The sequence below is a fragment of the Dama dama genome, chromosome 21, assembly GCF_033118175.1.
Source record: "Dama dama isolate Ldn47 chromosome 21, ASM3311817v1, whole genome shotgun sequence".
Lineage (NCBI taxonomy): Eukaryota > Metazoa > Chordata > Mammalia > Artiodactyla > Cervidae > Dama > Dama dama.
The window spans coordinates 9,957,243-9,984,800 of record NC_083701.1 but is presented as its reverse complement, the minus strand read 5'-3'; the positions used below and the strand labels follow the sequence as shown (position 1 = coordinate 9,984,800).

General features: G+C 43.6%; 1 protein-coding gene across 1 annotated transcript; it reads right to left on the bottom strand.

Moving 5' to 3' along the window:
- Positions 1–22,446, bottom strand: HHLA1 (HHLA1 neighbor of OC90). Its single transcript, XM_061122740.1, has 16 exons — positions 22,368–22,446; positions 21,164–21,223; positions 19,845–19,904; positions 18,498–18,578; positions 17,917–18,000; positions 17,456–17,539; positions 14,131–14,214; positions 13,867–13,923; positions 13,669–13,761; positions 10,488–10,751; positions 8,372–8,617; positions 7,177–7,245; positions 6,771–6,845; positions 3,521–3,677; positions 1,222–1,304; positions 1–44 (listed from the first exon to the last, which is right to left on the bottom strand). The coding sequence occupies exons 1-16, from the start codon at positions 22,444–22,446 to the stop codon at positions 1–3; spliced, it is 1,620 nt and encodes a 539-aa protein (XP_060978723.1).
- Positions 22,447–27,558: the final 5,112 nt, after the last annotated feature.

Here is a 27,558-nt window from a genome sequence, read left to right as displayed (position 1 = left end):
TCAAACAGACTTGCAGATGTTCTCAAGGCACTTTTGTTTTAAGGCTGGAAAAAAAAAAAGAAGAGAGAGAAGGGAATGCTACAGAGAGATAAATTCTGGCTCAGGCTCCTCCTAGAGGGGTGCGGCAGTGCACTGGACAGGGTGTCACTCAGAGTCAATGTCAGAGAATGAAGGAGCTCGTGCAAGGACTTCCCTGGCAGTCCAGTAGTCAAGACTCCGCTTTCCAGGCTTCCCTGGTGGCTCAGTGGTAAAGAATCCGCCTGGCAATGCAGGAGACACGAGTTCGATCCCTGGTCCGGGAGGATTCCATGTGCCACGGAGCAACTAAGCCCGTGCACAGCAGCTATTGAGCCTGTGTTCTTAGAACCCGAGAACCACGACTGCAGAAGACCGCATGCCCTGGAGTCTGAGATCCACAAGAGAAGCCACCGCAATGAGAAGCCTGCGCACCTAGAGAGTAGCCCTGTTCTCTGCAACTAGGGAAGAGCCCACACAGCAATGAAGACCCGGCACAGCCAAATATAAATTAATTAATTAGTTACATAAAAGCCACAAGGAAGGACTGGAGGACTGCATTGCTTTTTGTTTGACTGTTGTAATATAATGCACGGCCATATGACCACTCAGCTTATATTTGAGTTACATTTCAAAGTTTTTCAGAGTTCAACTTGGTTCCATGATTTTTAGAAAGCCAGATTTCCTTGGCCAGATAGTTCAGGAAGATGGAACAATAAAATGGCCAAACTGTTGCTTTTGGGAACAAACTACATCAACAATTTTTGTCAGCAGGAGTGAAAATTAAAACGAAGATGTCTGGCCTCGGAGGATGCCTGAGGACAAGGACAGAGGTACCCTACCTCCCACTTGTAGCAGGTCAAGCTGCCTTCTTTTTCTTGAATTATGTGTACACACTTTGTTCTGCTCAGGTATTTGAGTGCTTACATGGTGATTATCTCCTGTTTCATTTGTCTTTGTCTTTAGAGCTTACAGGGAGACTCAGAGAGGGGAAGAAGCTTGCCCAAGATCACACAGAAACAATGCTTTGCTGGGCTGACTCCTACTTTTTTTGTTTCCAAATTGTTAGGCAAAGGGAACTCAGAAATACTCTAGTCTTTTTGTCTAGGATTCATGATCGCTAGATGAGTTACACCTCGTCCTACTGATCCGTGCTAAGGCAGAGTTCTAGACATTTTTTGTAAAATAGTCTGGTTGTGTACTTACTGTGTGAATGGAACACCCTTTTCACCCTCTGACAAATGTATGTTGCATTCTTCAGAAACCAGGAATAGTAGTCAAGACAATACCTAAAGATTGAAATCACAGTTGAGAGTAATTATTATCCTTTGTGGCTATTAGAAGAGAACCATCTAAAAAAAGAAAGTCATAATGGCTAATTATTCACAACAAAGAATTCTCTGTCTCCATCTTTATAGGCTGTGGGAGGAAAGGTAGAGAATGAGTCTTCATAGGAAAAAGTTCAGACTTTAGAGTCAGAAAGACTTATTCTTAGTTCTACCATCAGGACTTGCCAGGACGTGTGACTTCAGGCTGATTACTTAATTCTTCGAGCCTTAGTTTTTTCATATGTAAACAAAAGACAATAATAGAATCTTCACTCATAGGGTATCCTGCGGATGACAGGAGATACTGTTTGCAAAGCTCCCCAGCAGTGCCAGAATTACCCTAAGAGATGAATCAGTGGTGATATTCATCTATTTTTGTGTGAGGTGGTCAGAGTACAGGGCTGTTAGAGTTAACCATGCAGCCAATACTAGTAAGACAACATCCTGCTCTTAGCTGGTGACTGTGGAGATTGCTTCAAAGGGCTTCAGTGAAAAGGTCACACATATCATTAGGAAGAAGCGTTTTCTGTGCAAGTTGTATCACTGGCTCGATGCCGGACTCTGGGAATCCACTTCCTCGTCAATCCTTCACCTGATATACAAGGAGGCTGGGCTGAACATTCTCTAATCGCTTCCATCTCTGTCATTCTGTGATTCTAGGACCTTCTGTGCTCTGCCAAGTTGCCGCAGTCGTGTCTGACTCTGTGTGACCCTGTGGACGGCAGCCCACCAGGCTCCTCTGTCCATGGGATTCTCCAGGCAAGAATACTGGAGTGGGATGTTATGCCCTCCTCCAGGGGATCTTCCCGACCCAGAGGTTGAACTCGCATCTCTTAGGTCTCCTGAACTGGGATGGGGGGGTCTTTACCACTAGTGCCATCTGGGAAGCTTCTGGGGAGCAACCTGTCGCTCATGTAGAGCTTGGCAGTAAAGGTTTCCCAGGTTCTATCACCTTCAATTTACCTGGAGAAGGAAAATCCCTGGGAAATTCCATAGACAGAAGAGCCTGGTGAGCTATAGTCTATGGGGTGCAAAAGAGCCAGACATGACTTAGTGACTAAACAATAGACAAAATTATTCTCTTCTAATAAATCATGCCAGGCTGAGGGCATTGGCTTAAAGCTCAACATTCAGAAAACTAAGATCATGGCATCTGGTCCCATCACTTCCTGGGAAATAGATGGGGAAACAGTGGAAACAGTGGCTGACTTTATTTTTTGAGGCTCCAAAATCACTGCAGATGGTGATTGCAGACATGAAATTAAAAGACGCTTACTCCTTGGAAGGAAAGTTATGACCAACCTAGACAGCATGTGAAAAACCAGAGACATTCCTTTGTCAACAAAGGTCCGTCTAGTCAAGGCTATGGTTTTTCCAGTGGTCATGTATGGATGTGAGAGTTGGACTATAAAGAAAGCTGAGCGCCAAAGAATTGATGCTTTTGAACTGTGGTGTTGGAGAAGACTCTTGAGAGTCCCTTGGACAGCAAGGAGATCCAACTGGTCCATCCTAATGGAAATCAGTTCCGAATATTCATTGGAAGGACTGATGTTGAAGCTGAAACTCCAATACTTTGGCCACCTGATGTAAAGGGCTGACTCATTTGAAAAGACCCTGATGCTGGGAAAGATTGAGGGCAGGAGGAGAAGGGGACGACAGAGGATGAGATGGTTGGATGGCATCACAGATGCAATGGACATGAGTTTGAGTAAACTCCGGGAGTTGGTGACTGACAGGGAGGCCTGGCGTGCTGTGGTTCATGGGGTTGCAGAGTCAGACATGACTTAGCGACTGAACTGAACTGAACTGAGGGCACTGGGGCTCAGGGCCACTCAAAGTCCTCTGTAATTATTCCAGCAGATGTAACACAATGCAACACAATTCCAGCAGATTTGTAACAGCAGATGCAGCAAGTCAACTTGACAACACTTGACTGCACTGTGGCATGGACACCCCCCTTGGCTCTGGGGACCCAGAAATGAATGGGGTTCCATCCTGGCTCTCAAGGAGGTGACAATGCAGCAGAAGACCTACTGGGGAGGGCATTCCTCAAGGTACCTCTGTCACCTGTGTATTAGTTACTTAACACCTGGCCGCCTAGGAGCCTGCAGAGGAGCCGAGCAGAGTCAGAAGCTTGTAAATACTGGATGCAAAGAGCAGTGAGTGGCTCAGGTTACCTCCTGGCCTCCATCCCAGGCTCTCTCTTCTGGCTTGTGCAGAGACATTGCTGGAAGAATCGGCACAGCTCCATCAGACAAGGGTTGAGCTTCTGCACTGTCAGCGCAAGGGGAGCAGCGGTCCTAGCCCCCTCCTTAGGGAGCGGCTCAGGACACCCTGGAAGATGCAATCCCAGACTAGTCACATCAACAAACATTTAGCAAGCATCTTCCCTGCAATGCAGGAGACCCCAATTCGATTCCTGGGTTGGAAAGATCCCCTGGAGAAGGGATAGGTTACCCACTCCAGTATTCTTGGGCTTCCCTGGTGGCTCAGCTGGTAAAGAATCTGCCTGCAATGTGGGAGGCCTGGGTTTGATCCCTGGATTGGGGAGATCCCCTGGAGAAGGGAAAGGCTACCCACTCCACTATTCTGGCCTGGAGAATTCCACGGACTACAGTCTACGGGGTCGCAGAGTCGGACACGATTGAGCAACTTTCACTTCATTTCATTTCCCTTTGTTAGGGACTGTGCTGGGTGAATATTGTCTTGCCCACGGTCTCAGGTAGCGCTGGACCAACAGGTAAACATGGCCTTGCTTCACCATGACTATCAAAGTTGCTGTGAGAGATCCTGGAGAGAGAGGAAGAAAGGTGAAGGACCAATTCCTGGAGGAAATCAGAGATGGTCTCCCTGAAAATTCCTAGAGAAACTTTACATTCCTCATTAGGTGGATGGGATGATGGATAGCTAGAGCTATACAGAGGTAGATAATATGGGTAGAGATGGGCTTTCTAGGTGGCTCAGTGGTAAAGAATCCACCTGCCAATTCAGGAGACATGGGCTCAATCCCTGGTTTGGAAAGATTCCTTAGAGAATGAAATGGCAACCCACTCCAGTAACCTTGCCTGGGAAATCCCATGGACAGAGGAGCCTGGTGGGCTACAGTCCATGCAGTTGCAAAAGAGTCGGACATGACTTAGTGACTAAAGAACAACAATAGACACAGATATAAACCCAGAGTGTTACTGTTTAGTCACTAAGTCACGTCCGACTCTTTGCGACCCCATGGACTGTAGTCTGCCAGGCTCCTCTGTCCTTGGAATTCTCTAGGCAAGGATACTGGAGTGGGTTGCCATTTCCTTCTCCAGGGATAGATCCAGAGAGGTACAGCCAACATGTTTTCTAAAATTCAGTCCGACCACTGCCCCCATCCGCACCTCTCATGTGTTTCTTTAGAACCTGGAGAGAAAAGGGCTGTAATTTCCTACGGTAGCATAATCAAATCTTTGTGTCTGAAAGGCCCATTCACCATTCACTGCAGGTTTAGAGCAGGGCCAAGGCAGATCTTAGGTGATATGAAAAAGGAGACGATGCAGCGTCCAGCAATTTAATAATGCCGTGTTGACATGTGACTGGATGTTGCGGGAACATTCAGGAAACTAATCTTGAAAGGCATCCAGGAGTGAGAGGGACCTGAGAACTCAACCGCCTTTGCAAGACTCACATTATATCCATTTCTATCTTCTGCAAACTGGCTCCAGAGAAACAGAGGAGAGAGTCAGACCTTCAAAAGTTGGGAAAATGCAGCTTAGACCACAGAAACCCCAAGTTCTGAACCTCTGTCAGGAGTCCTGAAAACCCACATGCAAGGTCAGAACAGGTTTTCCTCTTGAATTCCGTAAGAATGGAGTACACACCAACAAGGTCCTACTGTAGAGTACAGAGAACTGCCCGGTGTCGTGAGGCAGCCTGGGTGGGAGGGGAGTTTAGGGGAGAACGGACACATGTGTATGTCCGGCTGAGTCTTCACGGTTCACCTGAAACTATGACAATATTGTTAATCTGCTATACTCCAAAGTTAAAAAAAAAAAAAAAAAAGAACAAAGTGTACCTACGGGGGTGGCCTTTCAAACAGAACAGAAGTTAATGGCACTCAACAGCTGGGAGAAAGAAATTTTTCTTTTTTTTAAGGGCTTGACAGATGTAAGTTTTTATATATAAAATGGATAAACAATAAGGACCTACTATATAGCATAGACAACTGTATTTGATATCTTATGATAATCATAATGGAAAGGAATATTACTAAATATATATATTGCATATACGTATGTAACTGAACCACTTTGCCTTGTAGCAGTGATTAACATGACATTGCAAACCAACTATACTCCAATTAAAAATTTTAAAAGTTTTATTCTATGTGTATGCATTGCCTACATTTAAAAAAAACATGTTTTAAAAGAAATAAAAATAAGATTAAAACATTAAAAATTAAAAAAAAGAAAATAGGGCTTGATGACCCCAATATAAGTTTTTCTAGTTTGCATGGGCTGCAGAAGAACTTCTAAGGGTCATTTTGTTTTATTTTTTCAGATGAAAATCCTTGAGTTGTTTTATTTGATAATAATGATTGTCAATTTCTTTAAGTAACTGTAACTGTCTTTTTAAACAAATTATTTATTTACTTGGTTGCACCAGGCCTTAGTTTCAGCATGTGGGATCTAGTTCCCTGATCAAGGATCAAACACAAGCTACCTGCATTGGGAACAAGGAGTCTTAGCCACTGGACAACTAGGGAAGTCCCTCTTTTTTCTTTTTATTGTTAAAGTTATCCCAGTTCTTTCTTTCTTTCTTTTTAACTGAAGTATAATTGCCTTAATGGTTACATATTGTATGATCATAGTAATATAACTCTTTTTGGGGGGGGCAGCACCATGGAGTATGTGGGATCTTAGTTCCCTGACCAGGGATCGAACCCATACCCCTTGCATCCTTGCTTTGGAAAAGCATAGTCTTAACCAGTGGACTGTCAGGGAAGCCCCAGGGGTTGAAATTTGGAGTCATCCTTTTCTCCTTCCCCTCTTTCTGCTAACATTATGTTCAATGTAAGAATGGCTTCCATTTGCAAAGCGTACAGCACTTTCTCAATGAGCGTTCATTCAATAAAAGTTGTTTGAATTAAGTTATATGGTACTCTCCAGTTCCAAATCACTTCCACACACACTACCTTACTCAGTACAAAACTCTGCAGAGGAAAGACATTTTTAGTGCCCACAATAATTATTATCATTCTTGTTTTACAGCAGAGGAAACTGAATTCTGGAATTTGAGTGCAGGAGGGTGCCTCACCAGTAAATAGCAGAGCTAGGACTTAATCCCAGCAGTCTGAAGCTGAATTTATCAAACAAACCTCTTTTTATTACACTACACAACTTCATCCAAAACAAACAAAAGCTATAGGAGTGACAGGGCGCTGGTACGTACTTGAAAATTGGTGGGTTCCTGGGATCAAGGCTGTCTCTTCTCCAGGTATAAAGGGCCACATGGCTGGGAGGTCACCTGCATAGGTGACAATGGCCTCACAAAGGTCAAAATGAAATGGTCTTGGGTTATACATACAACCAGAGAATCATGGCATCTTAAAGAACTCTCAAATCTATAGAGAAATTGTGGTCAAGAAAGAGGAAGTTATTTATGCAAGATCACAGGGTGATTTAATAGCACAGCACAGCAAGACTTAGTTCTCCTGCCTCTTTTCCTGCTAGAATCAGTAAAGTACAATAGCAAGCTTGCTCTGCCTGCAGACACCCCCATTGCCTCATGCCACTGCCCCTAAACTACGCTTCCCATCCAGGGTATAGCATTTCTCTTTGCAAGGCCATGTTCTTACCTGCCTGTGGATATTTGGGGGCTGGAGCCTTGGTAGGACTTGGAGTCTGCGTGCCAGGGGTGGATGGACCTGGGATGAGAGGAGACAGAGGTGAGCTTGAGTGTCTTCCTAAGTTGCGTGAGCAGAAGTGGTGCCCTGCCACCAGCCCTGCCCTGCTCATCCCCTGCTGCCTATCAAGTCAGGTACTTGGTAGGATGCTGAGGATGCAGAAATCAGTTAGAAATAGCTACAATCCACTGAACACAGTAGCCTAGAAGAAGGGCTTCTGGCTACAAGGATCAGAGGAAATCATTTTAAAAACACACAAACCGGGCTTCCCTGGTGGCTCAGTGGTAAAGAACCTGCCTGCCAATGCAGGAGACATGAATTCAATCCCTGATCCTGGAAGATCCCACATGCCAAGAGCAACCAAGCCCATGAGCCAAAACTACTCAGCCTGAGCTCTGGAGCCTGGGGGCTGCAACTACTGAGGCCCGAGCACACCCTAGAGCCCGTGCTCCACAAAAGAGAGGCCACTGCAATGAACCTGAGTACTGCATGCAACTGGAGAAAAGCCCAAGCAGCAGCAAGGATCCAGTACGGCCAAAAATAAATAAACAGAACTTTACAAAGCACAGAAACCACTTTTGTCTGGTTATAGGAGTAGAAAATATGGAAAATTCATGACACTGCAGTGATGAAAAATCAAAATCCTCTCTGCTTCCCAGATATAGTCAAGGTTAACGTGTTGTGGATTTCTTTTCAGACTTATTTTGGTATATTTTTTGTTTTCTGTGTATATTTATTACACACACATACATACACACATAAATACATAAACAAACACATAATTGGAATCAGACAACAAATTTTCAGAGCTCAGGCCATCCACATATTGTGATTACATTTTAATGTACATATCATTACATTTATATGTAATTAATAGAGGTAGGGGGCTTCCCTGGTGGCTCAGTGGTAAAGAATCCACCTGCCAATGAAGGAGACACAGGTTTGATCCCTGGGTGGAGAAGATCCCCTGGAGAAAGAAATGGCAACCCACTCCAGTATTCTTGCCTGGGAAATCCCATGGACAGGTGGACAGAGGAGTCTGACAGAGACTGGCGAGCTATGGTCTATGGGGTCACAAAAGAGTCAGACATGACTCAGCAACTAAACAACAACAACAGTGGAGGTAGGAATGAGCATTCTCTCTTACCTGAGGTTGGGCTGGTCTGGGATGGGGTGCCAACTGCGGCTGCTGTCCCGGTAGGAGGCTGGGAAAGGCTCCTTGTGTTCATAGTCTCCTTGGCCTTAGGAGATGTAGGCAAGGAGGGAGGGGTCTCCCAGGGAGGCCCTCCAGAAGTTTTCTCACTGGTGACCTGAGCCCAGGGCGTGGGTAGAGTGGAAGCCTGTGCCTGTCTGTGGGCCGTCACCCATGGAGTTCTGGCCACCTTCCTAGTAGCTGCACAATAATAGGGCATGTACATGCTTGACTGCCATGATTCAGATGTAAAATTGACAAGACATTGACATATAATCAAAGGGTACATACAATGTGCACACATAATATAGATAATCCAGGGATTTCAGCTCTATCCTGAACTGGAATAAGGGGACCAAACTAAACTTAGTTTTCCTAACTACCAATTAAGAAAAAAATTCTCCAGATTCCTAGGCCACTAAACAGTCAGCTAGAGTGTGTGTTTGGGGGATGACGGACCCTGTGAAATTTAAGAAATACATTTCTAATTATGTGGCATAGTGGAACGGTTACAAGATTTAAGGTGAGGAGACCTGGAGATGTAAATTCTGCCCCCAACTCCTTTATGCTGTGAACTTTGGGGCAAGTCACCAAACTCTTTTTAGCTTTACTATTAAAATGGAGGTGATGGTGATGATGACACCAGCCTGACAATATCACAGAATGGTTATTAAGACAAGTCTTTTCTTGCTGATATTTTAAACAAAACTTATCAGATGGTTTTCACTTGCTCATTCCCATGGTAGGAATCAAAAAAAAATTTTTTTTCAGGTTTTTACAAAACTAAACTCCTGGGAGAATTTTAATGCTATAAGTTAAGTTGGGAACAGTTGCCATTTTAAAAATGTTCAGATTTCTCACCCAGAACATGATATATCACTCTATTTAAACATGCTTTTATTACTCTTGTTAAAGTTTTAGGTAGTTTTTCTTACATAATACTAAGCACTTTCCCTGTTAGGGTGATAGCTAGGTATTTTATGATTTCCCTTGCCACCTGCAATCACATCTTTTTTCATGTTATACCAGAAAGTTTTCTTCTTTTGTATAACTGTCTAGGTGCAGATATATTACTACAAACTCTTCTAGTTAGTGAAGCTGATTCCTTTTCCTCATTTTTGTTTCCCTGCCTGCCTGACTTTTATCAATTCTCACCCTTCTCAGGGGAGCCTCTCTCTGGGTTCTCTAGAATAATAGCTTTTTGTAGGCTGAATAACAACTAATCAGTTTGCTTGCCTATGCCTCTCTCCCAGGTCTGAGAGCTCAGGAAGGAAAGAGAACACTGATAGAGCTGTGGGGTTTTTTTTAACAGCTAGCCTGGGGTCTGATATTAAATACATGCATTGACAAGTAAATGAATGAATGAATTCTGGTGACTCTGGTCCATTGTTGGAGCTCATTGAGACATAACTGTCTTTTAACGAAAGAGTTATCTCAGTTGTATCTTATTCCAAATAAGATTAGCATGCCTTTTACATTTTTAGTGGTAATACCATTGATCAGTGTCCACAAACATGATAGGAAAGGAAGAAACTTCTCAGCAGATCATTGGCAGCAGCTTTTTACACTGACATCAAGTTATTAACATATTCTTGGCATCATTATCCAGCCAGCTACACATTAACCTAACCCTGCCTGCCGTAAAATATTGAGTTCATTTCATTTCATTAGTGTGTGAATTTCAGGAGAGATATTCCCAACTGCTTTGCTGAAATAAAAATACCTGATGTTACAATATAATACAATTATGTAAGATATTATTATTGGGGGATGCTTGCATGAAGTGCACCAGGAAGCTTCTGTACTATTTTTGCAACTGTGAATGCTGAACTATTTTAAAATAAAAATGTTATAAAAATAAACATTAGAAAGACATTATACCAGTGATATTTGTCACCTTTGCTTATATGTATTTGACGCAGACTGGTTCACATCTCTTATTTAAGGGGTGTTGAAGAAAGGGGTTGGTGGAGAAGGGAAAAAGGAAGCATTTCACTTATTTATCTGAGCCCAGAGGGAACTGGGGTGGGGGAGCAAACAAGACAGGAGAGGAAAGGGTGAGAAATCTTACCGGAGGCTGGGAGGGTGGGAGAGGCCGTGTCCAGGGTGGCCGTGGTTCTGGCCATGGCCTTGGTTGTGGCTCTGCTGCGAAGCTCAGGAAGCATGTCTGTGTTCAAGGTCTGCTCTTCCTCTGAAGGAGGCGTTGTGTCTGTCCCAGAAGAGGTTCTCAGAGTGGACACTCCAGGCCTCTGGGCTCCATGTAGGGGGCTTGTCCTAACTAGTGTTTGCTGGCTTGTGGGTGTGAGCTGTGAAGTCAGAGCCGACGCCCTGGTAGCTGCACATTTAAGGAAACAGTCAACAGCAGCTTCACTATGTTGATATTTTGGACACAGAGAATTGTCGACACTGGAAGATCATTGGACGGCAAATATACAGCATACAGAGGTTCAAAATCACTTGGAACAGTACCTGACATCACCAAGAGGAGGGTTTCCCCTTGAATGAGCTGAAACTAAGCTGAAACATCAAGCTCTGAAAACACTGCAGGAAAAAGCCCTGTGCACAGAGTGCAAAGCTGTCAGACTGAAAGCATCAGACGCGTGACGTGTTTCCTGAACAGAACCTGACTCCCGCAGTGTCCTCGCCCACCTCGCAGCCCTTTGCCCCTCCATGCCTCTGATGCTGGTCCCTGGAAGAGTGCTTAGGTTTGCTCAAGTGCCCTGGGGGTATTACTAGGGGCCAGAGGTGAAACCTGGGAACTAGGGGTTCTCAGGCAGAAACCACTTGAAAGCTAGGTTCCCGCAAAGACAGCATGTGCGTGCATGCCAGTTCAGTCGTGTCCGATTCTTTGTGACCCCATGGACTGTAGCCCGCCAGGTTCTTCTGTCCATGGAATTTTCCAGGCAAGAATACTGGAGTAGGTTGCCTTACTCTCCTCCAGGGGATCTTCCCAACCCAGGGATCAAACCTGCATCTCCTGCATTGGCAGGTGGATTCTTTACTCAGTGAACCACCTGGGAAGCCCCCTACAAAGACAGCAGGAAGGCTTCATTCAAAGGAAGATCCCCCAAGTGCCCTTGGATGCTCCATGAAGAGAAGGAGGAAGAGACTCAAGTGTTCACTAAGCCTACCTTGGGGGAAGGGTGGCTTAGGGAATGGGGCCCCATGTCAGACTAGGACAGGCTCCCAGTAGCCCATAAGGTCCAATCCTCTGGATAGACAAAGGCTGGCCTGCAGACAGGTGGGGTTTTACCCCTAGTTGCCTGTTTGACAGGTAACTATGTGTTGGGCACAAGCAGTGCAATTGCAGAAGGCAGCCCTGCAGCCTCATATCTTCTCTCTTGCCTTACTTCTGGACTCAGCATCACCCCCACATGCACCAGAAGCCTGGTCCTTGCTCCCAGACAAAGGGACATGGGGCTGAGTGCCTGCCAATCAAACCATCACTCAGACAGGTGACTGCCGTCAAGCACATCAACCTTGGGTCAACATGTCCACACTTTCTCTCTTCCCAAGCAGCTGTTGTTTGGAAAATTTTACAGAAAGAGCACAAAAGGGGAGACTTAACTGAGACTGGGAGTGGAAAGTCATGGAAGGACTCTCTGAAGAAGTGAGATTGACTTAACCCTCAGATCTGTCCTCAGAATTGAAAGGAACCCACCAATGGCCCATTGCATCTCTTTATCAAGCACAAGTTGATAACTTCCATAGCTAAGAGATGCCCTTCAATAAGGGGCTTCCCAGGTTGCGCTAGTGGTAAAGAACCCGCCTGCCAATGCAGGAGACATAAGAGACATGGGGTTTGATCCCTGAGTCAGGAAGAGCCCCTGGAGGAGGGCATGGCAACCCACTCAAGTATTCTTGCCTGGAGAATCCCAGGGACAGAGGAGCCTGGTGGGCTATAGTGCATGGGGTCATAAAAGAGTTGGACATGACAGAAGTGACTTAGCACACCCTCACACCCTACCTACAATAAATACCAATCAAGGCAGCCTTGTGAAGTGGAATTGGAGTTGATTGCAAACTTCATTTCACTCCAAGGAACACTGATGAAGAACCTACTGTGCACAAAGAACAGTGCGAGGCATCAAGATGAAGGCAGACCGTGGAGCTAAAGGAGGTTCAGCCTCTGCCTTCAAGTGATTCCTTGAGGAGGCACACAGATAAAGTCATCTGTGACTCAACCTGGAGTAACAGAGAGTCCAAATGAGTGCTATAGGATTACAGAGGACAGAAGACTAATTTTGATTAGGTGATTTTGTTGGAAAGAGAAGTCAGTAGCTGAGTTAACCATTGACAAACAAATTGGATTCTGAAATATGGAAAAGTAGGGAAGTTCCATTCTGGGATAACAGCAAAATCCCAAAGGTGTGGAGACATATGCCATCTGCAAGAAGAGGCAGGGGTTTCAAAAGAGTTTTAGCAAGAGATTTATGTAAAGAGAGTAGATGAGTGTGGGCTTGATGATAGAGAAATGTATACTCCTTGCTAAGGACTTAGGACCCTCTGCTGCTGAATTAGGAGTTCTGAGCAGTAAAAAGATATAACCCAATCATATTATCACTCTTTTGGGAATGGATGGATATTTCAGAGAAATAAAGAGACTGGGTCAAAGGAGATTGGTTCAGAGGCTACTATAGTAAAGGTAGATGATGAGAACCTCAACTAAGACTATCACAGTAGTCGCAAATGGTCTTGGAAGATCAGCCACATTGCAGACACTTTATTCTGCTAGAAATGACAGCTAAGTGTAGAAGAGGAAGCTTTAAGGTGACCCGAAATGCCACCTGGTGCCAGAGAAGATGCAGGAATATGGGTAGGAGTGAGTGTGGAAGGGCAGAAGATGGTTGGATGGCGTCTGGGTATTACAGAATGGCAATGTTTATAATAGGGTCACAAATTCAAATACCTACAAAAGTCAGGTCGTTTATATGAGAAAAGAAGTGCAAGGCCACAGGGAGACATGAGGGCGATAGAAAAGAGGAGAAGGGGTCTCTCCTAACAGGGGAGGGGTGGCAGCTCAACTCCATTTGCTTGTCGCCAGGGTTGAGAGGGAGGATCCAGGGCTGCCAGCTCTTTGCAACAACAACAACCAAAAAAAAAAAAAATCTAGAAATCCAAAAAAATTTGAATGAAAAATCCTCTGGTTTTAACACCATACAGCCAAATGAAGTGAGGGTAACGTTCAGTCTTCAGCTTGCTAGCTGGGACCCTGGTCTGGAGATTCTATTGTAGGAGTTTGGGAGGGTTGCACTCACCCAGAACACCAGATATGTTGCTAGTAAATGTGTAATTGATAACAGGGGACTTTTCCACCAGCTCCCAGAAGTCAGAAAGATTCCGTCCTGCAGAAACCACACCAACAGGGTCAAATCCTGGGCTTACCTGTTGGAGAGTTTGTGTGTAATTCTCAGCTCAGAGAGCTGGTCAAAGAATGACTGATGGCTCACCTGACTTTCCTGTCATCACACAGATGAAGATGCAGTCGGATTCGTTCATTTGACTCACTGCAAGACAGACCAGGACACAGCGGGACTTAGCAATGGGTCTCAAGCTATTAAGTCTTGGTTGAAATGAAAATTAAGTTGGAAATTTCTAGCTCCAGTTGTTACAGGAAAATAAGGCTAACTCCTTATTTAGGGGCCCTGCTTTTTCATATTCCATGGTGAGTGCCAAATCTCAATATTTACCAAGAATTTTCAAGATGAGCACACCTGAGAGGATGGAAATTGACTTAAAAATCTCTGTGAGGTAGCTGCTAGAATTTCCAATGATGTCCACCAGGAGGGCAGTGAAATCTGTAAGACAGATTGAGGGAGGTTACATTTCTGAAACTTGGTTTGAGTTTCAGAGCTGTAAGAGGAAAAGTAGATCGTATGTGGATTTTTCAAAGTAAATTTTACAAGTTTGATTTAGTTCAGTGTATTGACGGAAACTAACAACCATTTTTAATATTACCAGTTTCTTTTTAAGTCTTAATTTTAGGCAGGCAGAAAACCTTAGGATCTACCACTATGATCTCCTTTCTTCTCCCATTTCCCTCCCTGTCTGCACCACACCCGCCGTTCCCCCTGCCCCCCACCACCCAAACCCTTCTCTGCCAGTACCAAAGAGCTGTGTAAGACCAGAGTATTGAGTAATAAAAAAATCAGTAATTTTTCTGATTTGTTTCCCTTACACCTCACTATTTCATCTCATTGATTTAAAACACCAAACTCACTGGATAAGAAGCAGTTCTGCAGACATGGGGTGTAAATTTAAGTAACTTCGGATTTTCAAAATGGTATCAAATCTAGTGGTGGATTATAAATGACAGACTACCAAAGGAGACAAGAACTCTACACAAAATAGAACAAGGAAGCTCTTCTGCCCTCCATGTTAAGAAGTCTGATGGGAGGAGCCTGAGACAATCTTACCACATTTCAAGCTATGAAATCTTCTCTCTCTGAGTGCATTCTGAGCAAGTCTTAACATGGTGGGCGCCGCTGACCGATGAAAGTTCCTAATACACTTCCTGCGCACAGAGCTGCCTCCTCCTCTGCTGTCCATTTATCGTTTTCCAGGACCCAGCAAGCTTTTGCTTCTACAATAAGGAGTATTTATTCTAGGAGCCCCAAACAGTGAATTTTTAAAGAAACTTCTGAGGTCCCGTGGATAGTTTCCCATCATGCCTTGTATAAATGATTGTTTTCAGTAATAGGGTTATGAGCTGGGGTTGGGGGCAAGCTGAGTTGAAAATATAGAACCCAGAACATTGAAACTATGGAGCTCAGAGAGGTATGAAAAGGTATGTGACAACTGGTGAAATGTATATAGCATGTGAGGCCAACGGAGGTGGGCGCTACCCGATCTGAGCTGGAGTCTTGGTGCCATGTCGTTACCACACCCGCATGGGTTCACGGTTAGTCCTGGAGCGTGTTGTGGTGGTGCATCTACACAGTACGGACACTTGGCCCTGAAGAAGGTAGGCATCCTTCTTTATGTCGGTTTAGACCAGTCTGTCCCTAGTCACACTGGTAAATGTAAAAACTGAAGAGCAGAAGTATTTTATTTCTCATGCCATCTATTTTCTTTCTATTTCTCAAGTCTCCATTGTTATTAATTCATTCATCTAACAAACATTCACTGAATGTCTACCATATGGCAGACATCACTGGGGCACTGGAGGACTGTGTAAGACCCCATCTCTGCCCATCAGGAGCTGAGATTAGTGGGAGAGACGGACTCATAAACAGACCAAGAAACTGCAATCCACAATTGCAGTCCACTATTAACATCACATACATCACATAACAAGAGTCCCTTGGAAAGCAAGGAGCTCAAACCAGTCAATCTTAAAGGAAAACATCAATCAAAAGTCCTTTGGAAGGACTGATGCTGAAGCTGAAACTCTGATACTTTGGCCACCTGATGCAAACAGCTGACTCATTGGAAAAGCCCCTGATGCTGGCGAAGATTGAAGGCAGAAGGAGAAGAGGGCAATAGAGAATGAGAAGGTTGGTTGGCATCACCAATGGACATGAACTTGGGCAAATTCCAGGAGATGGTGAAAGACAGGGAAGCCCTCCATGCTACAGTCCGTTGGGTCATGAGAGTCAGACACCACTTGGTGATTGAACAACAACATTAATATCACATAGAAGCTATGAGCATGGCTTTGGAGCCCAGACACCAAGGATGGAGTTCAAGTTCTGTGCAAGCTTCAGAGAGATGAGGAAATTTCCCAAGGTCTTAGAGTATGTGGCAGGGCTTGAATTCGAGCTGCCTTGTGCTAAAGTCCCAGTTCTGAAGATTTCTACCGCTGCTCATACACATTGCTTACTCAATATATTTGTTAACTCTCCCTTTAGAGCTGCTCCCAAGTCGGGTCCTCAGCTTGGAAGAAAATCAGTTATCACTGCCTTGAAGACATTCTTTGTTTTGGTGAAAATGTGCATTATCTAATTGATTAACAACACGTAGATGAATGATTTCAACTACTTTCATATATAATAGGAAGTAGGGGAAAGTTCCTTTCTGTCTATCTAATTGGTAATGACTTACGAACGTCTCAGGACTCAGTGTCGACAAGGGTGAGGAAAAGCTCACACTTTCAAACACTATTGGTAAGAGTGTAAACTTATGCAAGATTTCTAGAGGAATGTTTAGTGATGTGAACCATCACAAGTCCCCCTTCCTGTCAGACAACAATTCTATCTTGAAGACTTTATCCTATAGGGGTAATTGGACAAATAGTCCAAGTGATTGTACTCAGGTACTCATCACAGCACTGTTGAGAACGGCAAAAAAAGGTTCACATCAGGAGGAGATAAATTAAATAAATTACAGCATATTTTTTCAATGAACATTATGAATTCATATGAAGGATAATGCATATTTATATTCATTGGAATGGAATGTTTTTTAAGACCTGCTGATTAGTTTAAATAAGATTATAAAACATCATAGAAAACATGGCAGATACATGAATATACTGTCTTTGAAAAAAAAAAAAAATCAGACAATATCAGGTTCCTTTAATCAACACTCTTCTATTTCATACCCAGACTCTAATCTTCTTTTTGGAGGTAATCACCCACCCGGTGTTCAGATAGGCATATATTTTTTCATCAGTGCTATTTTACTCAAGTTATTTATTTTGCAAGTTCCTTTTTCTAATTGAAAATGTCATGAAAATATTTCCATACACAGACCAAATCTGGTCACATGTACATATTTATGTACTGTCTATGGCTGCTTTCCAAGATCTAATTACACAGCAGACTATTCCACCATTTTCCTGATGATGGGTGTTTAGATCATTCTCAGATTTTGCTCTTAAACAATGATACATTTGTTCTTGCCCCTCTGCACAGATAGAACTATTTCTTGGTAGAAAACCAAGAAAGGAAATTTCTGGGATAATGAATGTGCACGTATTTAAGCATAATAGATATCATTGCATTTTCTTATTTTAGTCTGAGGAGAGAAAAAAAATTCTCCTTATCTAAAAGGGCACAAGCAAAATCAGTTGCAAGCCTCATGGTGAGTTGTACCAACCTGACAAATCGTTGGTTCGGTTGTTTAAGCAGTAGCAGTACCGCGTGGGGAAGTTGGCTGGATCCACAGTCTTCAGGTTGGAAACTGTGAAGAGACACGCAGTACACAGCAGCCCTGACACGTAGCCTGGCCCTGTCTGTCCATAACTTACCACTCTCACCACCAAGGAGAGTTTGGGGAGGGCAGAAGGGAAGGATGGATCGGGACTTTGGGATTGGCAGATGCAAACCATTAATATGGAATGGATAAACAACATGATCTTACTGCACAGCACAAGGAACTATATTCAATATCCTGTGATAAATCATAATTGGAAAAGAATATGAAAAAGAATGTATATATACATATATGCATATATCTCTGAATCATTTAGCTATATAGCAGAAATTAACACAACACTGTAAATCAACTATACTTCAATAAAATAACTTAAAAATAAAAGAAGAGCCGGCAGCACTTACTGTTATAAATGGCCACAGAAAACTTATGGAAGGCAAATGAACTGTAGGAAGTGACACTCAACAAGGAGAAGAAGTTCTTGCTATCTGTGAAAGATACCGAGATAAAGAAAGAGCAAATGCCCACCAACAATATTGAACAGTAGTAGAAATTACTAAACCGATCATAGAGGTTAATAACACAATGAACAAATAAAAATAAAATGATAAACACTGAAAATAATAAAAATCAAATCAAAGCAAACCTCCAAATGCAAAAATACATGTCCCTTGACTATATTTCTTGATGGATCTTTAAACTGGCAATTCTCTCACAATATAGCTATGATTAGAGATGACTACACGGGTGCTGTGTTTGGAACTCATCTTGCTCTCAAAATGCTGGCAGTCCTCCTACTTCATTGGGATGGTTTCAGTCTCATCATGAGTTAAGTAGGACACACATCCTCCACTCAGAACACAAGGGAGTTGAGATACGCAGAAACAGGGTGGGTCTTGCCCGGGTCATGGAGAGTCCAGAAGTAAAGCAGGAACAAGACAAAAATGAACCTGGATTGTGCTTTAAAAAGAAAAAAAATGGTTACCTTTTAAAGCTCTATTCAGCATCCCATTCACCAGCTCTGTGAGGTTAAGTGCAGACAGATCGACCGACCTTGCAGGCAGTTCTGAAAGAGATTCAAAGATAATGTCACCAGCAGGCCTTTCTTGGCAACAGAAAAAGTTCCTCATTTCCAGCATTCAGGCAGATGCGCCTCCTATTTGGACATGAACTCACACTCTGTTTTGGGCACAAGGATTTGGAAGATAAAAGGCAGTTCCTGTCCTCAGGAGGTGACAGCTAATGACATACACAGTGACAAGCAAGAGTAGAAAGGAGAAGTTTGGGTGAAACACAAGGAACACTTATTTTAGGGAATAGTGTACCTCTGCAAGTGGAGAGAGTAGAGATTGGCAGGGGATGTTTGTATGTAATATATCAGCTCCAGGAAATTCCAAGAGTTCTCAAAGTTCTATATAATACAAATAATGACATTGTCTAACAGAGAGGCTCAGATCCTGGCTGACCATTTGCCTCGCCAGAAAGACTTTGTTTTCAATTCCAGAATTCTGATGCTTGAATTCCATCCTCCGAGATTCAGACTTAATAGTGTCCAGACATCAGTGGCTTCCCAGGTGGTGCTAGTGGTAAAGAATCTGCCTGCCAATACAGGAGACTAAGAAACCCGGGTTCGACCCCTAGGATGGGAAGATCCCCTGGAGAAGGCAAAGGCAACCCACTCCAGTATTCTTGCCAGGAGAGTCCCATTAACAGAGGAGCCTGGCGGGCTACTGTCCATAGGGTCACAAAGAGTCGGACATGACTGAAAGCAACTTTGCACTGCACACAGTGTGGACATCAGTACCTAAATCCATTCATCCATCCATCCACCAGTTGCCCATATGTTAGTAGTGTGCAGCCAAGTGGAGAGATGTGACAAGGTAGAAACAGTGTTCAATGCTGCTTTTTATGTTTTTGCAAACAGTGTCTTTTTCAACTCTTACTTAATGTTCAAATAATTGTGCTAAAGCGATCTGAGGACTGGAGAGAAGTTGCAGCCCTGCTGTGGGGATTGGGAAGTGAAAGTGAAAGTGTTAGTTGCTCACTAGAATCATCTCTGACTCTTTGCAACCCCATGGATTGTAGCCCACCTGGCTCCTCTGTCCACGGAATTCTCCAGGCCAGTATACTGGAGCACAATGCCATTTCCCTCTCCAGTGGATCTTCCCAACCCAGGGACTGAACCTGGGTCTCCTGCATTGCAGGCGGATTCTTTACCGTCTGAGCCACCAGAGAATCCCTGGTGTTGGGGGCGTCCAGTGGTAGGAGAAGTGATCTCAGTGGTCCAGGCCCCCATGGAGCACTGAGGGGTGTGTGTGAGTGTGGTACTCACCTGTAGTGTCAAGAAAAGCAATCTCCTTTTCTCTCCTCTCTTCTTCTCTGAGGCCGGATGCTGGGAAGAGAAAAGCCTTCAGGAGAAAAATGGAGCCTTCAACCCCAACCCCATGCTGCTGGAGAGGCCTCGGAGGTCTATACTACAACTGCCCTCTGACCTCGTGAAGGTCAGCATTGCTGGATGCACGGCAATACCTCCCTCAGCCCTGGGGTTCTAGTCTCCTTGAACTGGACGTTCTCTAGAAATGCACATTTTAATCAATAGACAAGCTGATTCCCATGCAGGGCGTCTAATCCACCCCTTCTCTTTACCAGGTTGGGAAACCGAGGCTCAGAGAGCAGAAGAAACTTGCTTAAATTTGCTCTACCGAGCCCTGGTAATAAAGAGTCAGAACATACTTCCAGAAGAGGGAGTCACTTGCCCACTCAGCAAATTTCATGCTGCCAAAGAAGAGAATGTCAAAGGAAATCTTGAAATACCAAAGGCGTTCATTCATTCTTTATTCTTTCAATAAATATTCACCTAGGGCCAAGCAGTACGTTAGGTGTTTGGTATCAGTAAGTCAATGGGAAAGGACCCTGTCTCCATGTCTGCAGAGCCTATTGTCTGTGGTTTAGATGGAGAAGAGACACTCACGTGTCATCCCACGTGAGGAGAGTCAAACAGGGAATATCAAGATGCTAGGAACACCTCTAGGTGTTCTAGAGGATGGAGGAGACATCCCTGCAAAGCCTAGACCTGAAAGGTCAGCTGTTTTGGATTAGATGCCTCTTAATCATGCTGCATCATTTACTACCATTGTTGCAATGATGACTTTTCCTGTCACATTCCAATGGACAGGTGCTTTGTACCCATTTTATAGATGGAAAAACCAAGGCACAGAGAGACTGGAAAATGGGTCATCGTGTTGGGTGACCCAGGCATGAGTCAGGCTTTAGGACTGGTCTAGTTACCTGTTGCACCAAGCCAAGTCCCATCCTTTTCCTTCTTTACTTGCTTATTTCCAGATGCTGGAATAAAAGTTTTCATGAGTAAAGTGGTATAGTGGAAGCACAGCCCCAGAAATTTATAACATTCTTAAAAGTCATCTTATCCATCACTCCCTTTGAAGGAGGAGGAATTGAAGTCCAGAAATGTTAAGTGATGTGCCTAAATCCCACATCTGGCCAGTCACCCTATTTCCATCTCCCCTCCCCGCCCCAGATTCTGTCAACCACCTTTCTCATCTCTGCTTCTTTAAGTCTGATGATTTTAGATCCCTTGTAGGAGCAGCATCATGCTGTATTTGCCCTAGGAAGGACCACCTGCCCATTTACCTGTTGTAGGTAGGAAAATCATGACATTTTCCTTCTCAGCTTCTCCTCTAAAGGAAGACACTAAAGTTAAGAAAAAAAAAAGGTTTCAGAGAAATTATAACACAGACATAATGTCAGAGAAAATTTAATCCAAAATAAGCCTTTTAAAGATGATAAAATTACAATGTGGACTTGCTTAAAATCCAACATGTACCTGGCTCATTCATTCACTAATTTAGTCATTAAATATTTATGGATTAACTATAGCAATTCTAATAGTTAATCATGCCATTAAGCATCTAGATTTTAATAGGCATTGTGTGTATTAGATACTGGGAGAGTATGATAGAACAGATAGATACAGAGTCCATCCTTAAGGAACTTAGAGTCTAGCAGGGAGGGCAGACATGAAAGAAATGAAGACCCGTGGACATTATTTCAAACAATGTTAGTTATGTTGAAGGGCATTTGGAGTGCATGGAACAGGGAGCCTGATCTAATCTCAGTGATCTGAAAGCCATCCCTGGGAGATGATTATCCACTGAAATCTGAAAGATGAGAATATTTGAGCAGAGACAAAGCTGGCTCGGAGGGTATTCAGTGTATAGATGACAGCCTGAGCCCAGGGTCTGAGATGGGTGTGAGTATTATTTTACAGACTGGAAGAAGGCCAACATGAGACAGCAGAAAGGATGGAGACAAGGGATTGTAGGAACTGGAGCTGGGGAAGTGGGCTGGATCACGTAGAGTGTGGAAGGACTTAGGATGCTACCCAAAGAGAAGCAGTAGAAAGTCATTGATTACTTTTTGAGAGGAGGAGAAAGAAATGAAGGAGGAACTGGGGAAGTGGTGTAATGAAATGTCCAAGAGAATGCCTTAGGCTGGTGAGTGGAGAATGGAACATGGAGAGACCAGAGAAAGAGAAGAAGCAGAGAGCTGGTTTTGGAAGCTCTCCTGGTGGTCCAGCAAAGGGAAGGTGATGCTTTGGACAAGGATGGTCACTGCGGAGGGGAAGAGCATTCTGCTGCATGAATGGGACTCGAGTGTAACAGAATAAATGGGACGAGGGACAAAATCAGAAATGGGGAATTTACTACTGCCATTTTAATTAATTTGATCATTTAAGATTCTGGGCTGAAACACTGGATGCTACAGTTCTCTAAAGAACAATGAATATCTAAACAGAGTTTATAGACCAAGACACTTGGACTTTGACCAGACCCACCTGAGTTTAAAAGGGACAGGGCACATGTGAGGTCCAGGCACAACCTCACCAGAGGACCAGGAAGCAGGAAGCCTGGCATGTTTGCCATACTCTGGCCCACCTGGAAGCAAGCAACACAAGCACTTTTGGAGGAAATCAGCTGAATTACTAACCATGTTGATGCAGAATATCCACCAGGGAAGTAATATTGAGAACACCGCATGGGGCATCATTAGAAACAACAATCTATAAAAGGCACTTGTGGTTCTGATAGGTGAGGTTATGCAGAGGTAACAAATTAACTCCACAACCTCACTGGCTGAAATCAACCACAAAAGTTCATTTCTTGTTTATAGTCTTTACTTGCTGCATATTGGTGGGGAACTTGGTTCTTCAGGGTCACTCAGGTACCCCAGATAGTGGAGGCTTCGCCTTCTTAATGTTCTCCATCCCTGTGGCCTCCTTAGTCATTGACTCACGGTGGCAGTGGAAGAGAGAGTCGGAGGATGATACACCAACTCCTAAATGCTCTGGCAGGAAGTGACATGCTCACTTTTATTGACAGCTTTCCACCAGAATTGCTCGTGGGGTCCTGCATAACTGCAGAAAGTCTGGGAACACGGAGTGGGAGAGTCTCTAAATAAATGCATATTTAGGGAGAATCAGTGTCTCTTCCTTGGGTTCTCTGACTGTTTAGATGGGAAATGAGCTTGCCAGGTTGTGCTAGTGGTAAAGAACCTGCCCGCCAAAGCAGGAGACATAAGAGATGTGGGTTCAGTTCTGGGATTAGGAAGATCCTCTGGAGGAAGGCATGGCAACCCACTCTGGTATTCTTGCCTGGAGAATCCCCACAGATGGAGGAGCCTGCAGGGCTACAGTTCATAGGGTCGCAAACAGTCGGACATGACTAAAGCGACTCAGCACGTAGCACATAGATGGGAAATACCCTTCAAATACAGCATCACTGCTGCTTATAAATAGGAAAATTGTATTAATACACATGTCCATATGAGTCTTCACACTCTCTTTTTCTGTAGCACCGTGTGCCAGCCATTCATCAGGGAATTTGCTATGCAGAATCATATGACAGTTAAAGCTGCAAAGCTGAGACTAATAGGAAGGATGGTGAAAATTTATTGAGTGCTTTCTTTGTGCCAGACACCACACAGAATGCTGCTTGACATACGTTATCACTTCACGACTACACAATCTCCATGTGTAGGTATGAATGTATCACCCTTTAATATGGGCTGCACAGACTTGATTTGAAAAGAGAAGCAATTTGCAAGAGGTGAAGAATGTAACAGAGCTGGTAGGTGAATTGGGGAAGGGGAGAAAAGTCAAGAGAAAGTGCACTAGGCTTGGGGTAATTGCCTCAGGAATTGAGAATCTTCATGGCAAATTCTGTTTTAAGAAGTTTAGCTGTCTATTGATGGAAGCACCTTCTCTGGAATTTTCTTGAAAGATTCTTATAAACATTTAAATTGCTTTTTTTTCTTTTTAAAGAGAAAACAGCACCTGGGAACATTGTTTTTTATTTAATTAAATTAATTAATTTATGTTACATTTTGGCCGCACGGATTGTGGGATCTTAGTTCTCTGCCCAGGGATGAAACTCACACCCCCTGAGGTAGAAGTACAGCTTCTTAACCACTGGACCACCAATTTAGAGGGAAGTCCTCTAAATTGCTTTCTAATTATTGGTAGGTATTTTAGTGGTATTCCTTTTAGATGTCAGCCTGGACAGAGACAGGCCTTAAAGGGAGCAAGAGACTGGGACTTTCTTAGAGTCCTTTTAGTCTATTAAATCTGTCTGCTCTTTGAAGCTCAGTTTTTCCTCATCTGCAAAATGTGGATAAGAGAGCCTAGCTCGGGAGGTCTCTTTGACGATTTAAGATATGAATCTCAAGTATTTGACCCAGTGTCTGGCACATATAGGTGCTCTATACATATGCCAATCATCTTGGGCAGGCTGGTGACGCAAGAACAGATCAGACATGCCCCTTGCCTAAAGCTGTTCAGTAACTTGGCGGAGAAGGGCACACGAGTAACTAATTCACCCTATTCACACTCAACTGTGGTACATTCTGCATAGACAAATTGACAAAGGGGGTGAGAGAGAGAGACTAGTGAGTCCAGGACATAGAATTCTCTCCATTAAAGGGGTTCTGAAGATGGGGTGGGTGGACGATATGGCAAACTAGAGGGAGAGTCTTTTCTCGGGTGCTTCAGCTGCTGCGAAAGTAGGGCTTCACCTCTCTGAGCCTCGTGTGTAAAACAGAGTCGTAGCAACCTTGGAGATACTTTGTGAAGGTTAAATCAGATCATGAAATATGGGATCAAGTGCAACCTATGACACAGAGAAAACTTTGGAAACGTAATTCCTTTCTCGTTCTCTTCTCTTTTTCTCTTTTCTCCTCCTTCCCTGCTTCCTCCTCCTTGTCCATCCCAGGTCCCCACATCATACCAGAAACATACAGAGTGAATGGACATAAACTAATACTAGAAAAATAATTATCCACCTCTGTATAACAAACACTTCTGTTTCGCTTTTTGGTTGACTCCTGTTTCATTGTGTGACCTGCTCTTTTCCGTTTATTAAGAGTAAACATCATAACATTTATAACTTTAAGATGACAATTTCTATTGATCCTGCTGTGAGAAAAATGCATTTTTTCTTCTGTCTGGTTTTTTATTCTTTGTCACTGACCAAATTACGCATTTGGAGTAGGGCTGTCAGATTTATCAAATAAAAATACAGGATGCTAGGTTAAATTTCAATTTTAGAGAAACCGTGACTCATTTCTTAGCATATCTCATCTAAGATTTGGAATTGCCCTAGTTTGGAGAGTGGGAGATGTTTTTAATAAAAGGGAACTAACTTGCTTTTAACATAGACTTGTGGAGCTGGCCCTGGAGTGGCTGCTCAGTGAATTCTCTACAGAATTAAACAGAACCTGTGGATTCTACACGTGAGCTAAGACGGTGGCCATCTCACCCCGTAGCCTTCAGATGGTTCTTTCTCCTTTTAAAAGTATTTTCACATTGCTGAGGGTCCCAATAAGCTGCTCCTTTAAATATTTAAATATTTAAAATATTTATATTTTTTAGAAAAATTGCTAAATGGATTGTATTAATTTTTAATGCGTGTTTATTTTTTTGACTGCATGTGGGATCTTAGATCCCCCACCAGGGATCAAACCCACACCCCCTGCACTGGAAGGTCTAACCTCCGGACCGTCAGGGAAGTCCCTAAGCTGCTCCTTTTTTGCTCTCACTCCCATTCAATCCTGGAGAGGAAAACAGAAATTGGAGGGAGACGGGGTTGGGGGAGGTGGGCAGCGTGAGTGGTTGGTGGGGGCTGGGGAGGTTCTGCCCACTTTTCAGCTCACACCAGCAGAACTGGCTGGATTTCGCCTCTCAGTCAGACTCAGGGGGTCCACCCCCCAGCCTGCCTCCCCCTTGAGAGCCTGGACCACCAGGGGATACCAGGGCAGAGGGCGGCGCAAGGGTTAAGGTCACATAGACTTGACTTGCGTCTGGAGCTGGCAAGTGTCATCTGGGCAAAAATACTTCACCTTCACTCACTCAAAAAACTTTGTGAAGCTCATGGCACGGGAGTTGCCAGCAGAGACCCTGGAGCCCAGCTGCCTGACTGGGCTTCCTGGCTCTGTCACTCCTGCTGTGCAAGCTACTAAACCTCTGTCTGCTTCTGTTTCCTCACCCTTCGGCTGCCATGAGGGCTCAAACATGTGTTTATAAATACCATGAATGATGTGTGGTGCAGAGCGAGGGCTAGGTAAATGCTTAACAAATAAATAAAAGTGTTGGCTACTTCGAAAGATGGTGGGGGACGTCCCTGGTGGTCCAGTGGTTAGGGCGCTGCATTTCCAGTGTAGGAGCTTGGGTTTGATCCTTGGTCATGGAACTAAGATCCCACATGCCTCGTAGTCATACGGTCAAAAACAACAACAGCAGCAGCAAATAAAGATAAAACAACAAAAAAAAGATGATGGTACTCTAATAGTAAGAAAGACAGTATCCCCTATGTGGATAGAATTACACTCCTCAAAGTTATAAAGACTGGCTCAGATATCCAGAAATTTACCATAAAACTGGGTTGTCATTATTTTGCTGCATTCTCCTTCATTTTTTTCTTAAATTTTCCTTTTTTTTTTTGAAGTATACTTGATTGCAGTATTGTGTTAATTTCTGATGTACAGTAAAGTGATTTAATTATACATATATACATTTCTTTTCATATTCCTTTCCATCATGTTTTACCACAGGATATTGAATATAGTTTCTTGGGCTGTGCAGTAGGACTTTGTTGTTTCCCCAGGCTAGTTTTGAATAATCAATCAATATTTCCTCAGTGGCACTGGCCTAAAAGCTGGTCATGTAATGATATGACGACAATAGTAATGTCCTGAAGAGGGTCAGAATATGTGACCTCAAAATAAGTCACTTGGGCATATGGATTATTTTGAGCTAAAGGCCATGGACAATCAACAGGTGCAGAAAGAAGCCTTTTTGAGTCTCCCCTCTCTGACTAAAGGCAGAAGGTCTGCCATATATACCCTCTCCTGGGGGAGTTGGATGTCCCTGAAGAGAATGGAAAGTTACCATCAAGACAGGCCTGCAGAGGGACTTCCCTAGTGGTCCAGTGGCTAAGATTATATGCTTCCAATGCAGGGGGCCTGGGTTCAATCCTTGTCAGGGAACAAGATCCCACATGCCACAACTAAAGATCCTGCATGACCCAATGAAGATCAAGGGTCCCACATGCTGCAACTGAGACCCAGTGCAGCTAAATACGTAAATATTTTTTAAAAAGATGGATCTGCAGAAATCTTACTAAAATAACCCTTATCTTCCACTAGTTTCAGCATGTACTTACCTTCCTACAATTTAGCACCCTCAAAACTCAAAACCCTTTTCTTTTTGTCACTTCCCCAATAACTTAACTTCCCTCTGTTAAAATGATATAGAAGCCTCAGGGTCTGACCACTTCTTTGAGGTTTTCATTTATTTCTATGAGCCCACCCCCACCCCCTGCAATGTGTATATGAAATAAACCTTTCCTCTTGTTAATTTTTTTTTTTTTTTGTCATTTTAATTTGCAGATCCCCAGATTAGGAACTAAGAGGGTAAAGAAGACAGTTTTTCTTTCTTTTCCTTTCCAACAGTATAATTTACTGAGTCTCCACTT